The 15,665-nt window shown below is 48.3% G+C and overlaps 1 protein-coding gene across 4 annotated transcripts; it reads right to left on the bottom strand.

Annotated features, from left to right (window-relative positions):
* Positions 1-202: 202 nt before the first annotated feature.
* Positions 203-8,832, bottom strand: LOC144694643 (DNA damage-inducible transcript 4-like protein). 4 transcript variants are annotated; one of them, XM_078565260.1, is made up of 4 exons: positions 8,682-8,777; positions 8,302-8,573; positions 7,444-8,051; positions 203-2,046 (listed from the first exon to the last, which is right to left on the bottom strand). In XM_078565260.1, exons 3-4 carry the CDS (start codon positions 7,538-7,540, stop codon positions 1,568-1,570), a joined length of 576 nt encoding a protein of 191 aa, XP_078421386.1. In that variant the 5' UTR covers positions 7,541-8,051; positions 8,302-8,573; positions 8,682-8,777; the 3' UTR covers positions 203-1,567. The 4 variants fall into 4 exon arrangements, with proteins under 4 accessions (XP_078421386.1, XP_078421598.1, XP_078421517.1 ...); XM_078565472.1 differs by lacking the exon at positions 8,682-8,777 and having other exon boundaries at positions 7,444-7,544; positions 7,907-8,051; positions 8,302-8,411; XM_078565391.1 differs by lacking the exon at positions 8,302-8,573 and having other exon boundaries at positions 7,444-7,541; positions 8,739-8,832.
* Between the last annotated feature and the right edge of the window lie 6,833 nt (positions 8,833-15,665).

The raw sequence follows: 15,665 nt of genomic DNA, 5'->3' as shown, positions 1-15,665 counted from the left end.
AGTGTTCCTTCTATTTCGAGAAGTTGCCTTCTAACTTGGCATTTCTTCAGTAAACTCCATTTCATTGCATTGTTGCTTTGCCCCTCGTCAATGTTTGACCCCTTTTGTGACCCACAGTTTTTGTATGGCTGTTCAAGGCTATTTCAAATAGTTTGGAGCATTGATTTTTTTTTTAAAAAAGTCTATGGAATTGAAAGACACTAGGTTATAAAAATCATTTTATTGTCCAAAAAATTTACAAGTTTTCTTTAAAAGGAACATTTCCTTTTGATGCTTATTGCATTAACTTAATGCGCAGGGTAAAGATTAAACCCTTAGATCAGACCATAATGAGTAATCATTCTTTGAATCCACTACATGACCAAAGCAGCAGCTTAGAGAGCACTGGCAAACAAAACTATGAACACCCACAACAGTAGTGCAACGCCGACAAAAAAAAAGTGCAAACTTACTTAACGAAAGTGCAAAAGGCAAACATGAGATTAAGATTTGCAACCTCCACTCTCCCCACCCCCACCCCCACCGTCCCCCACATTACTTAACAACCCAAAACCTAGTGTGCAAGTCATTTTTAGTGTCTACCCAGCTTGTCAAGCTTAGGACACCAAAGTCTTAGATTTGTCATGTAGCCCTCCACCTCACAGCCACCCCCATCTAAAACTCGAGAAAGTTTTCTGCAGTTATTAAAGCAGCTGGTTTCACTTCCGAACATATAAACTCCATTACTGCTCATTAAAACAGTCCAGCCCATTTACAGAAGAGACACTTGAAAACTTACAAAAAAGTCAAATGTAATTTCTAGTAATTAGAGTAGTTGGAAGCGTACTTGACCTTAAGATTGGGGACTCCAGCCGATTGCTGCTCACATCCTCAGTGCAGACATGGTTGGATCAATAGTTCTGTTCCAATCAGCTACCTAGTCAATCTACCGCCACCTTTCACTCAGCGTGTAGCTCTTCCTGATTTGGTTCAAACCCCATTTAGCTCAATCTAAACTGTTAACTTCAGTTCAGTACCAACACAAGCCGGCAGCATTGTTAGCGGTACATGGTTTTTTGGAAGGGATATTAAACCATGCATCTTTCTATCTGTGCCAGTAGCCTTAGTAATCCCACAGTGAGCAAGGAGTTCTCTTGTTATTTCAGTGATAGGTGAATGACTCAGGACAGACCAACATTAATCCACCCAAGTCAATATTCATTCTTCCTCTCTCATCCACCCACCCATCACAGATTTGAGTTATTCATCTCAAGAATTGTGAGATTGTATGATTTCATTGCCACATTACCTGCAAAGGCAACATCAAATACCACTGGCTGACAAGTTCTTTGGGACATAAGAGGAAATGAAAGGTGCTATATCAATGCAACTTCTCGACAAGCAAGGCATGTATAATAACAGATATCAAGGACACACTGAAGGGAGTCGCATTACTTAGTAGATAATGGATTTTTACAGACATACTGAAGATGGGTCAAATGAAGAGCATTATGCGATAGTGAAGTGCTGGCAGGAGAATGAGTTAAACCCATCATAAAGAGCACTTAGTGCTAGTTTGGGTTTATTTTTAGCACTCGATAACTGTCCGAGCTGAAGAGGAGTACAGTTTCTTCTTTATCAGGCAAAACCCAGGACTGAGTTTCAGTGCTTGCCTGAACCCAGGTGTAAAACAGGTACCGATGAAAAAGAAATCTCGGAGACTTGGCCAGGAGTTCCCATCCTGTTTGAATATTAATGTCAATTCAAAAGTTGGGACAACACTGGAATCGTAAACAATCCGGTCCAACTTTTTACACATGTTCTCAATCTCCATGTCGATGTAGATGATCGACCCACGCAGACCACAGGGTTCGCTGGAAGACAGGCAGAGTACGTCCCTGGCTATCTTCCTGATCAACCTTTCAGGAACTAAAACCTCCGAGCAGTTCAGCTTAGTCTTCTTGGCTCTGGATAGAGAGTTCTCAAAGAGCTTGGTCAAGTACAGACATGTTTGCTCTTCCCCATTTACATTGTTTGCAGCCACCTCATGATCCCAATAATTGGTACCTAAGGAAGGAAAAAAAAAAGTGTGAAAGTTTAGACTGCAATTAAAATAGAACCTATAAAGGCTTGGTCAGTAACCGAGTTATCCAGAAATCACTGCCCGTCTGCGTTTTAAAGCAATGATTTGTGCAGAATTAGCTGATCTTCAGCAAAAACACGGGCAGGAAGGTCAGGAACCAAAGGAGACAGATTTTTTTTTAAAATTCGTTCATGGGATGTGGGCTTCGCTGGCCGGGCCAGCATTTATTGCCCATCCCTAGTTGCCCTTGAGAAAGTGGTGGTGATCATTGGAATAAGAACCAATGAAGGAATAAGGGAAAGTGTCTACACAGTGAGTTGTGATGATCTGGGATGCGCTGCCTGAAAGAATGGTGGAAGAAAATCCAATAATAATTTTTAAAAAGGGAATTGGTTGACATACGTGAAAGGGAAAGATTTTGCAGGGCTAGGGGGAAAGAGCAGGGGGATGGGATAATTGGATCCTTCAAAGAGCCAGCATAGGCATGATGGGCTGAATGGCCTCCTGGATGATTCTATGATTCAGTAGAGCAATTTATTAGGAGTGCAAACCCTGGTAAACCCTGGTCCCCTTGTTTTCGTCCTTTTCTTCTGTCCTCCCCCTCCCAGCCCCTGTATGGACAGACAGAATGAGGTTTAGCTCTGTTCTACTGCAGTGTATCAATATCAGCAACATCAATTTATATTGTGAAAGCTCAACTGTTGGCCAAGGCCTCACCGCTCCTCCTGTACCAGTGGGAACATACTCAGGAAGGCACAAGTGTGTTCCAGAAATCTGGCAATTAGAGACTGTTTGGAAAACCAGGAAACTGGAAACTACATCCCTGCTGACCCCACCCCCACCTCACTCCACCCCGACCCCCACCTCACTCCACCCCCCCATCCCCACCTCACTCCAACCCCCACTCCCACTTCACTCCACCCCCCCACCCCCACCTCACTCCAACCCCCACCCCCACCTCACTCCACCCCCACCCCCACCTCACTCCGCATCCCCACCGCCACCTCACTCCAACACCCACCTCACTCCACCCCCCCATCCCCACCTCACTCCAACCCCCACCCACACCTCACTCCACCCCCCGACCCCCACCTCACTCCAACCCCCCCACCCCCACCTCACTCCACCCCCACCTCACTCCACCCCCACCTCGCTCCATCCCCCCAACCCCACCTCCCTCCACCCCCCCACCCCCGACCCCCACCTCACTCCATCCCCCACCCCCACCTCACTCCATCCCCCACCCCCACCTCACTCCATCCCCCCCACCCCCACCTCACTCCACCCCCCACCCCCACCTCACTCCACCCTCCCACCCCCACCTCACTCCAACCCCCCACCCCCACCTCACTCCACCCCCCACCCCCACCTCACTCCACCCCCCACCCCCACCTCACTCCACCCCCACCCCCACCTCACTCCAACCCCCCACCCCCACCTCACTCAACCCCCCACCCCCACCTCACTCCACCCCCCACCCCACCTCACTCCACCCCCACCTCACTCCACCCCCCACCCCACCTCACTCCACCCCCACCTCACTCCACCCCCCACCCCCACTTCACTCCACCCTCCCACCCCCACCTCACTCAACCCCCCCACCCCCACCTCGCTCCACGCCCCCGCCCCCACCTCATTCCACCCCCCTCCCCCACCTCACTCCACCCCCGCCCCCACCTCACTCCACCCCCCTCCCCCACCTCACTCCACCCTCCCACCCCCACCAAAAGACTAAACAGCTGCAGCTTGGCCATACTGATTTCATTCACTTATTCGCACGACCTTTCCTCAAGCTGAGGGATGGGGTAAGTGATATATTTGCAGCATCTGCCATCTCAGCTTTCCATGGCCTTCATACTCTGTTTCACCAACAGAGCAGCACTTCATTTGCCCACGATTTACCCCGGGGTATTTATTTTCAGCCCTCTCGCACCCATTGGCAATCAAAATTCTTGACCAAACCAGCAGGAGGGCAAAGACTGGATATGGCAATTGGTTAATAAGATTTAGGCCTTGGGCCCTCTGGCTCAACTCAGGCACCAGCCTTGAGTTTCGTGCCAATCACTGGACCAAATGGATCCTGTATCCAGCATTCACACATTACAAGTGGCACAAACCACATGCTCATTTGCATGTCATTAGTATGCAGCACCCATAAGTGGTCCAGTTGGACCCGAGTAGATGTGACACCAGTAAGAAAGACTTGCATTTCTATAGCATCTTTCACAACCTCAGGACATCTCAAAGCGCTTTACAGCCAATAAAGTATTTTTAAAGTGTAATCACTGTTGTAATGTAGGAAACGTAGCAGCCAATTTGCACACAGCAAGATCCCACAAACAGCAATGTGATAATGGCTGATGATCTGTTTTAGTGATGTTGTTTGAGGGGTAAATATTGGCCAGGATACCGGGGAGAACTCCCCTGCTCTTCTTCAAAATAGTGCCACGGGATCTTTTATGTCCACCTGAGAGGACAAATGGGGCCTCATTTAACACCTCACTCAAAAGATAACACTGAATGATAGCCTGGGTTTTTATGTTCAAGTGTTTCTGGAGTGGGACTTGAACCCACAATCTTCTGACTCAGAAGTGAGTGTGCTACCCACTGAACCAAGGCTGACACAAGCTGAAAGCAGAAGAGCATGTCCCTTTACCCACCTACAGATTCACCAGCGACAGTGAGAGGTAGAGAGCTGATACCCAACATAATCTAGGCCAACACTTCAGAACAGCGCTGTGCAATCAGAGAGGTACCGAGGGAGCGTTGCACTGTCCAAGGGAACATCGCACTGTCCAAGGGGTAGTACTGAGGGAGCGTCGCACTGTCTGAGAGAGCGTTGCACTGTCTGAGGGAACACTGCACATTCTGAGAGGCAGTACTGAGGGGGCATTGCACTGCCTGATGGAATGCTGCATTGTCCGAGCTGCCATCTTTCAGATGAAATGTCAAACTGAGGCCTCTTCAGTAGATGTGAGATTCCAGGGCACTATTCAAAGAAGAGTAGTAGAGTTCTCCCCAGTGTCCTGGCCAATATTATTGCCTTAGCCAATTCTAAAAAACACATGACAATATTTAATTTGTTTGTGGGATCTTGCTGTGTGCAAATTGGTTGCTGTGTTTACTACATTACAACAGTGACGACACTTGAAAAATAATTCATAGGGTGTAAAGCACTTTTGGATGTCCTGTGTTCAAGAACAGCGCAAGTCTTTCACAATCACAATGTCTTTACAGTGCAGAAGGAGGCCATTCAGCCCATCGAGTCTACACTGACTCTCTGAAAGAACATTCCACCCAGTCCCAATTTCCTGCTTTATCCCTGTAACCTTGCACATTCTCTCTTTCCAGGTAGCAATCCAATTCCCTTTTGAACACCTCGATCAAACCTGCCTCTACCACCCTCTCAGGAAGTTTGTTCCAGACTCCAACCACCCTCTGGGTGAAAAAAGTTTTCCCTCACATCACATTTACTCCCTCTGCCAATTATTTTGAATCTGTGCCCTCTAGTTCTTGATGTTCTTGTGAGTGGCAACAGTTTCTCACTATTTACCCTGTCCATACCCCTCAGGATCTTAAATACCTCTATCAAGTCTCCTCTCAGCCTTCTTCTGACTTTCCTCTTTATATCAAGCAATCCCATGTCAAGTACAGTTACTGGGAGATTGAAGCTCCCTATACACTATCCCCAACATGGCCCAGTCACAGAATGACAGAATTGTTACGGTGTAGAAGGAGGCCATTCGGCCCATCGTGTCTGCAATGGTTCTCTGAGCACTTTAACAGTGCCAATCTCCTGCCTTTCCCCCCGTAACCCTGCAGATTGTAGTCCCAACAACATTTCTGCTCCAGTGACCTCTTTAAGATCCTGCCGACTGATTTAAGTGAGGATGGTGCCAATGAGTTTATTGTGTTGGTGAATCCAGACAGAAATCTGGGCTGAGTTTACTCCTCATGTCGCTGTATGCGCCAGGGACAAGACTGAACCCTGAGGGACGAGACTGACCCTGAGGGACAAGACTGAACCCTGAGGGACGAGACTGAACCCCGAGGGACGAGACTGGACCCCGAGGGACCAGACTGAACCCCGAGGGACCAGACTGAACCCTGAGGGACGAGACTGAACCCTGAGGGACAAGACTGAACCCCGAGGGACGAGACTGACCCTGAGGGACGAGACTGAACCCCGAGGGATGAGACTGACCCTGAGGGACGAGACTGAACGCCGAGGGACGAGACTGACCCCGAGGGACCAGACTGACCCCGAGGGACCAGACTGACCCTGAGGGACGAGACTGAACGCCGAGGGACGAGACTGACCCCGAGGGACCAGACTGACCCCGAGGGACGAGACTGACCCCGAGGGACGAGACTGACCCTGAGGGACAAAACTGAACCCTGAGGGACGAGACTGAACCCGAGGGACGAGACTGACCCTGAGGGACGAGACTGACCCTGAGGACCTAGACTGACCCTGAGGGACAAGACTGACCCCGAGGGACGAGACTGACCCTGAGGGACAAGACTGAACCCTGAGGGACGAGACTGACCCTGAGGGACCAGACTGGACCCTGAGGGACGAGACTGACCCCGAGGCACACTTCAGCACAGCCAACGGTCAGCACTCTTAAAAATGACTCTGAAGAAGAGTCATACGGACTCGAAACGTTAACCCTGTCTCTCTCTCCACAGATACTGTCAGACCTGCCGAGTTTGTCCAGCATGTTTGTGTGTTTTAGTGTAAAAGTGACTGTTGGGTGTGAATGTTTGTACCCAGCCCCGGGGGGAGAGAGCTGACCTCAGCACCCGGTCCAGGAAATATAACTGGAGCCTTCACCAAGTTGCGAAACAAAATGCAAAAAAAAAACATCGAGACAGCTGCACAGAGAGTCTCAAAATAAAGGTCAATGTAATAAAATATCGCCTCAACAATGAAGCTATTGTGTAGCTCGGTGCTGAACACAGGCGCAATGCAACTTGCAATGTTGCTCCTCTCACTATGTTTACAGGGGGAGGGGATAGAATAGCGAATGGGACTCGGGACATTGAGAATTGTTCCAGAAAGGGAAGTGAACTTTAACAAGAACAACACAAACTACTTTCACCATGTTGTTTCTGCATTAAAGGCAACACACTATTTAATACAGAGTCACCACAGACCAACAGCAAACACTTCTCAGTTTATATGCTAACTACCCGGCTGCAAAATGTAAGTTTAGCGATAATAACTCCAGTTAAAAACAGGAAGGTGAGAAAAGTGAATGAGAAGCTCTCCCCAACAGTTAAAGCAGTTCAAGATCCCTCTCGCAGATTAGAATATAAGAAAGGACGTAAACCCCGGCGCTGCTTGAATTCCGGGGGTGGACCGTCGCTTTACTCACCCACAGCATTGCCCAGGGCCGCCGGCCGCTCACACTCACCATCCCACAGCTCGGAAACACAGCCAGGGCTTCTATTACTGGAGCAGCTTGCTACCATCCTGCAGACAGACACAGGGCAAGAGTCAGCCGAATACCGCACTGAAAGCGGCTCCTTAACAGCCACTGGGACACATTGTGCCTCTCTCTCTCTCTGTGTTCCCCTGTCCCTCTGCTCTCTCTGTACCCATGTCCCTGATCCTGTTTCTCAGTTGCTCTCTCTGTCTGTCTCCCTTTATCTTTACCTGTTTGCCCCTGTCTCTGTGTCCCTGCCTTTACCTCCCTCACTCTCTGTTCCTCTGTCTTGATCTCTTTCACTCTGTGTCCTTGCCTCTGTCTTCTGTCTTCTCTCTCTGTCTATGACTCTGCCTCTCTATCGTGTGCCCCCCTCTGTTTCTCTCTCTCTCTGTCCCTGCCTTTACCTGTGTCTGTGTCTGTGTCCCTGTCCCTGTCTGGGTGTGTTTTGGCTGTCTCTCTCTCTGTCCCTGTCCCTCTGTCTGTGTCCCTGTCCCTGCCCCTGTCTGGGTGTGTTTTGTTTGTCTCTCTCTCTCTGTCCCTGCCTTTACCTCTGTCTGTGTCTGTGTCCCTGTCCCTGTCTGGGTGAGTTTTGTTTGTCTCTCTGTCCCTGCCCCTCTGTCTGTGTCCCGGTCTGGATGTGTTTTGTTTGTCTCTCTCTGTCCCTGCCTTTACCTCTGTCTGTGTCCCTGTCCCTGTGTCTGTGTTTTGTTTGTCTCTCTCTCTCTCTGTCCTTGCCTTTACCTCTATCTGTGTCCCTGTCCCTGTCTGGGTGTGTTTTGTTTGTCTCCCACTCTCTGCCTTTACCTGTGTCTGTATCTGTGTCCCTGTCTGGATGTGTTTTGTTTGTCTCTCTCTCTCTGTCCCTGCCTTTACCTGTGTCTGTGTCTGTGTCCCTGTCTGGATGTGTTTTGTTTGTCTCTCTCTGTCCCTGCCTTTACCTCTGTCTGTGTCTGTGTCCCTGTGTCTGTGTTTTGTTTGTCTCTCTCTCTCTCTGTCCCTGCCTTTACCTCTATCTGTGTCCCTGTCCCTGTCTGGGTGTGTTTTGTTTGTCTCCCACTCTCTGCCTTTACCTGTGTCTGTGTCCCTGTCTGGATGTGTTTTGTTTGTCTCCCACTCTCTGCCTTTACCTGTGTCTGTGTCCCTGTCTGGATGTGTTTTGTTTGTCTCTCTGTCCCTGCCTTTACCTGTGTCTGTGTCCCTGTCTGGATGTGTTTTGTTTGTCTCCCACTCTCTGCCTTTACCTCTCCCGTCTTCTCAATCCGCTGCAACATACAAGAGGATACACAGTGGAATGGATACATGTGACTGACCAATCACGGTGCCTTCTGCTGCTCAGGCTCCGCCCCCTCACAGAGCCCCGCCCCACTTGCTGGCTGCCCTGAGATAAAACTAAAGTGGCTTGGCGATTGGCTCGGCTCTTTAACCAGCTGCAGCCAATCAGCGTTGACCCCTTCATACCCGCCCCCTAATCCTTGCCCATTGAATGGTGAGGCTGGGTGGGCATTGGGGGCAGTTTGCCAGCATGAGAGATAACAAGAGTATTATGAACAGGGCGAGGCTGACAAAAAGGACATTTTTTATTTTTATAACCCAACGAAGAAAACTAGCAAGATTACAGATCTGAAGAAGAGTCATAGGGACTCGAAATGTTAACTTATCTTTCTCTCCACAGAAGCTGTCAGACCTGCTGAGCTTTTCCAGCAATTTTCGCTTTTGTAGCATTACAAACTGCATTAATATAGCACCTTTAATGTAGTGGAACATTCCAAAACAGCTGTGGAGTCACATAAAAATGAGGGACACGCAGTCAAACACTTGGTCAAAGAAGTAGTAGGTGTTGAAGGAGCATTTTAAAAGAGGAGAGAGAGGTAGGGAGATTTAGCGAACTCCAGAGCTTAGGACCCAGGCAGCCGAAGACACCAATAGTGGGGTGAAGTGGTGGATGACCAATAGCTGACAAATGAAAATTGATCCTGATCAGAAGTCTCTGTAAACAAGTATTTGCACAGGTTTGTAACTTAATACTTGCACTTGCACTGTAGGGGATGGAGGAGGGGAAAGCATTAATACATGAGTGCTTTCTTAATTATTCATTTCCTTGTTCCTGGTCCCTGCCAGTGTCATCCATTTTCTCCTTACATCTCTCCTCCATTGTCATTCATTCCCCCGTTCCCCTTAACATTATCCCAACCCGAGACCTGCTGCAAATGGAACTGTTTTTGCCATGGCATTCCGAAAATGGACATCCTGGTTCTCGTGAGAATTCCCACCTACAGTGGTTGGAGTCCCTAGCAGTTGTCAGAGTGACTCAGTGAGAAGCGCTCTTGTCTCTGACACAGAAGGTTGTGGGCTCAAGCCCCACCTCAGAGACTCGAGTGCAGAATCTTGTTTGAAACTTGATCCCTGAGGGAGAGATGCTGTCGGATAAAATGTCTAATAACGCCCTGTCTGCCCTCTAAGGTGGATGTACAAGATCCCACCACACTATTTCAGGAGAGCCCTGAACATTACTTACCTTTCAGCCAACATCTTAAAAGAAAAAGGAATATTTGGCCATTATCACATTGCAGTTTATGGGGAGCTTACTGTCCACAAATTGGCTGCCGTGCTTCTGATGTTAGAACAGTGACTACATTTCAAAAATACAAGAGAATCAAGGGTTATGGGGGGGCAGACAGGAAAGTGAAGTTGAGACCACACCGGATCAACCATGATCTTATTGAATGGCGGGGCAGGCTTGAGGGGCTGAATGGCCTACTCCTGTTCCAAATTCTTGTGTTCTACTTAATTGGCTGTAAGAAATTTTAGGATGTTCTGAAGTCCATAAAAGGCACGATAGAAATGTTTTTCTTTTTACTCACAGGAATCAAGTAAATTGAGATGAGACTGGCAAATGCTGATATGCAGACCAAGCCTCTCAACAAACTAATTGTCCATGTGAAATGACATCAGCTGGTATCATTTGTTCTGTGTGATCAGCCTGAACTTATTACTGTTCTTCAATCCCATCTTCATAAACATATCTTGAATCTATTTATACTATTGATTTTAGCTTTTGTTTTATTCTAGTTTCCAGTTTCACACATGTTTGCTAATTATCTCTAAATCCTGACACCTCCCTTAACAATTGGTTCACTAGAATTGCATCAATCTCAGTCTTTTGAACTGACAAACATTTATTTTGATTTTAAAATGTCATTCTTAAAAAAAAGCGACTTTATATTTTTCGTATACACATGCACAGGAGGCCATTCAGCCCATTGTGCCTATGCTAGCTCATCGAAAGAGTAATCCAATTAATCCCTCTCCCCCCTGCTCTTTGTCCATAGCACTGCAATTTTAACATAAAAGCAAAATACTGCGGATGCTGGAAATCTGAAACAAAAGCAAGAAATGCTGGAAAGACTCAGCAGGCCTGGCAGCATCTGTGGAGATAGAAACAGAGTTAACGTTTCGAGTCCGTATGACCCTTCTTCAGAGCTCTGCAAATTTTCCTTTCCAATTATTTCTCCAACGACCTTTTGAAAGTTCTGATTGAATCTGCTTCCTCCGCCCTTTCAGGCAGCGCCTTCCAGATCACAACAACGCACTGTGTAAAAAAAAAATCCCCACATCTCTCCTGTTAGTAGAAGTCCAGGAGATTTTCTTATATTCACTTCCCTAAGTTTAATTCCCTTCCCCATTCGTATTTTATCAGTGCGCTGAACCCTCAGTGGATTAGGTAGGTTAGCTCGAACAGTCTCATTCGGTAGTACTGCGTTCTGTCAGTAAGAGAGACTTGGATGCCCTTGTCTTGAGCATGTGTTAGTAACCAGACTCAGTGTGGGTGGTAATTACGAGTACTTGGTGAACACAGTTCCTACCAGATCCAAAACTAACTTGTTCTGGAGGGAGATTGGGCTCCGTCACTGGAGGGAGCCTGGTCATGAGGAAACACCAAACCGTTTGTAAGAGGGACGCAGCAGAGATAAGAGGGACGCAGCAGAGGTATGGGCCAATAACTAGCTGGGTCAGCTGCACGATTCCCCTGCTTGAGGATGGTGACAACTTTAGCCACTGTGTAGGTTGACGGAAGGACGCCAGTTGCATGGAAACCAACCAGCCACATCCATTAGGCCTCAAATTGTTCAGGAATTCAGGATAGATGCCATCAATTCCTGCTGTTTCCTTACTTTAGTGGAGGAAAGGCCTGTGTCAATGTCAGCTCTGGTGTAGGGAGAAGAAAGCAGCAATGTGGGAGATTATGATGAGATAGTCTTGAAGAGTTCCTTCCAAACTTTTATGACAAGTCTTTTTATAGTTGAGGTGACCTTTGATTTGCAGCACAGCCTGGAAACAACAATATTTGTTGATATTTTGTCAGATTAGTGTTCAGCAAGTGAAGCAGTTCCAAGGTTTCTAAGTAGATTCCAAGCCTTTCAAGCTGTGTGAGTGAAATTGAGCTCCTTGACAGTCTCCTGTCATCTTTGTCATCGGGACCATATCTAGAGATTCCAAGACAAAAACAAAAATACCTGGAAAAACTCAGCAGGTCTGACAGCATCTGCGGAGAGGAATACAGTAGACGTTTCGAGTCCGTATGACTCTTCAACAGAACTAAGGAAATAGAGAAATGAGGTGAAATATAAGCTGGTTGAAGGGGGGGTGGGACAGGTAGAGCTGGATAGGGGGCCAGTGATAGGTGGAGGCAAAGAAGAGATTGCCAAAGATGTCATAGACAAAAGGACAAAGGGGTGTTGACGGAGGTGATATTATCTAAGGAATGTGCTAATGGGGACATTAAGGGTAGCAAACAGGACAAGCTAGTGGCAGATAGCCCTAGTGGGGGTGGGGTGGGGGGAAGGGATCAAAATGGGCTAAAAGGTGGAGATAAAACAATGGATCGAAATAAATTTAAAAATAGGTGGGAAAAGAAAAATAATATATTTTTTTAAATTATAAATTATTGGAAAAAGGGGGATCAGAAAGGGGGTGGGGATGGAGGAGTGAGTTCATGATCTGAAGTTATTGAATTCAATATTAAGTCCGGAAGGCTGAAAAGTGTCTAATTGGAAGATGAGGTGCTGTTCCTCCAGTTTGCGTTGAGTTTCACTGGAACATTGCAGCAGGCCAAGGACGGACATGTGGGTATGAGAGCAGGGTGGAGTGTTGAAATGGCAAGTGACAGGGAGGTCTGGTTCATGTTTGCGGACAGACCGAAGGTGTTCCACAAAGCGATCACCCAGTCTGTGTTTGGTCTCTCCAATGTAAAGGAGACCGCAGTGGGAGCAGCGAATGCAGTAGACTAAATTGAGGGAAGTGCAAGTGAAATGCTGCTTCACTTGAAAGGAGTGTTTGGGTCCTTGGACAGTGAGGAGAGGGGAAGTAAAGGGGCAGGTGTTGCACCTTCTGCAGTTGCATGGGAAGGTGCCGTGGGAGGGGGTTGAAGTGTAGGGGGTGATGGAGGAGTGGACCAGGGTGTCCCAGAGGGAACGATCCCTGCGGAAAGCCGCCGGTGGGGGGGGGTGAAGGGAAGGTGTGTTTGGTGGTGGCATCATGCTGGAGTTGGCGGAAATGGCGGAGGATGATCCTTTGATCGAGGGGCTGAATGGCCTACTCCTGCCCCTATTTCATATGTTCTTATGTTCTAACCTACAGCCAGAAGTGCCGAGTGGATGGTCCATCTCGGCCTCCTCCAGAGGTCCCCAGCGTCAGAGATACCAGTCTTCAGCCAACTCAGTTCACTCCATGTGAGATCAAGAAATCAGGCACCGGCTGGGGATCCAGCGCAGGTACTCTCCATGGTGCTGGGCACACTCTTGTGTACTCTTCAGCAGAATAAGGCTCCCCTGTATGGGCAGAGAGCAGTCGCACAAAACACTTGGATACTGTCCCCAACACATCAACGTGGAGAATCAGTGGAACACTGAAATCATCACAAGTACAAAGCTCCCAGTCCTGGCTAATATCCCACCTTCCAGTCCTGGCTAATATCCCACCTCCCAGTCCTGGCTAATATCCCACCTCCCAGTCCTGGCTAATATCCCACCTCCCAGTCCTGGCTAATATCCCACCTTCCAGTCCTGGCTAATATCCCACCTCCCAGTCCTGACTCATATCCCACCTCTCAGTCCTGGCTAATATCCCACCTTCCAGTCCTGGCTAATATCCCACCTTCCAGTCCTGGCTAATATCCCACCTCCCAGTCCTGACTCATATCCCACCTCTCAGTCCTGGCTAATATCCCACCTTCCAGTCCTGGCTAATATCCCACCTCCCAGTCCTGGCTAATATCCCACCTCCCAGTCCTGACTCATATCCCACCTCTCAGTCCTGGCTAATATCCTACCTCCCAGTCCTGGCTAATATCCTACCTCCCAGTCCTGGCTAATATCCTACCTCTCAGTCCTGGCTAATATCCCACCTCCCAGTCCTGGCTAATATCCTACCTCCCAGTCTTGGCTAATATCCTACCTCTCAGTCCTGGCTAATATCCCACCTCCCAGTCCTGGCTAATATCCCACCTCCCAGTCCTGGCTAATATCCCACCTCCCAGTCCTGGCTAATATCCCACCTCCCAGTCCTGGCTAATATCCCACCTCCCAGTCCTGGCTAATATCCCACCTCCCAGTCCTGGCTAATATCCCACCTCCCAGTCCTGGCTAATATCCTACCTCCCAGTCCTGGCTAATATCCTACCTCCCAGTCCTGGCTAATGACCCATCTCCCAGTCCTGACTAATGTCCCACCTTCCAGTCCTGGCTGATATCCTACCTCCCAGTCCTGGCTAATATCCTACCTCCCAGTCCTGGCTAATATCCTACCTCTCAGTCCTGGCTAATATCCCACCTTCCAGTCCTGGCTAATATCCTACCTCTCAGTCCTGGCTAATATCCCACCTCCCAGTCCTGGCTAATATCCCACCTCCCAGTCCTGGCTAATATCCCACCTCCCAGTCCTGGCTAATATCCCACCTCCCAGTCCTGGCTAATATCCCACCTCCCAGTCCTGGCTAATATCCCGCCCCCCCAGTCCTGGCTAATATCCCACCTTCCAGTCCTGGCTAATATCCCACCTCCCAGTCCTGACTAATATCCCACCTCCCAGTCCTGTCTAATATCCCACCTCTCAATCCTGGCTAAAATCCCACCTCCCAGTCCACTAATATCCCACCTCCCAGTCCTGGCTAATATCCCACCTCTCAATCCTGGCTAATATCCCACCTCCCAGTCCTGTCTAAAATCCCACCTCCCAGTCCTGGCTAATATCCTACCTCCCAGTCCTGGCTAATACCCCACCTCCCATTGTTTGACTATCGAAGCAATCCAGAACTGTCAATCCATGAAGACATTCAGAACATACTGAATATGCGGCTCAAATCTCACAAACCTTTTTGCAGGTCTGTGAATGCTTTGTGTGTTGCAGGTTTTGAAAGAAAGGACAATTGAGGCCACCCCTGGGTTTATACCAATATTGCCAGAGAGCTGGTGAGTGATCGCCAGTATAGAGTCTCCAGATTTCAACCTCCCTTGAAAACAGTGGTCAATCTCAACGGGATCCACACTCTCCATTCAAGGATATTACACCACCTCCACCAATGGAATTTCAAGGACAGCCCAGCATGTGACTGTAGTCACCTGGATCAAGCTATTCCCTACTGAATGTGGCCTATGGAAATGTGCCTCAGGATTCAAGTCAATCCACCTAACAACACACAGTGCTGTGACTTGGCTGTCTAAGTTGGACTTAGACTTGTAAAGCTGCCAGATGTAACACACAAGAGGAAGAAGGTGTCTTTGTTCAGGAAAGCTACCATGCCAGTACAGCAAGCAAATAGGAAGGCAAATGGCAGGTTAGTTTTTATGGCAAGGGACAGAACTATACGCATAAGAAAGTCTTACTGCACTTATACAGGACTTCAGTGAGACCACTCCTGGAATACAGTGTAGAGTTATGGTCTCCTTACTTGCCCTCAAGGGGTATAAGTGTTGCGACTCAGTGAGTAGCACACTTCTCCCTGACAAATCAGGGTGTGGGTTCAAGTCCCACCTCAGAGACTTGAGCATTAAATCTCATTTGACCCTCAGTCCCTGAGAGAGAGCTGCACTGTCAGAGATGCTGTCGGATAAAATGTTTAATAATGCCCAGTTTGCCCTCTAAGGTGGATAGAAAAGATCCCACTGCACTAT

This window comes from Cetorhinus maximus, chromosome 1, assembly GCF_964194155.1.
Source record: "Cetorhinus maximus chromosome 1, sCetMax3.hap1.1, whole genome shotgun sequence".
Taxonomy (NCBI): domain Eukaryota; kingdom Metazoa; phylum Chordata; class Chondrichthyes; order Lamniformes; family Cetorhinidae; genus Cetorhinus; species Cetorhinus maximus.
Note: the sequence above shows the minus strand (reverse complement) of the source record. Positions and strands in the feature narration are given on the sequence as shown.

Coding starts and splice junctions, on each gene's coding strand:
- LOC144694643 (XM_078565391.1), bottom strand. CDS start 7,540: ATGGTAGCAAGCTGCTCCAGTAATAGAAGCCCTGGCTGTGTTTCCGAG. Junction 2,047..7,443: donor GGCCCTGGGCAATGCTGTGG/GTGAGTAAAGCG, acceptor TTCCTTCCTTAG/GTACCAATTATTGGGATCAT.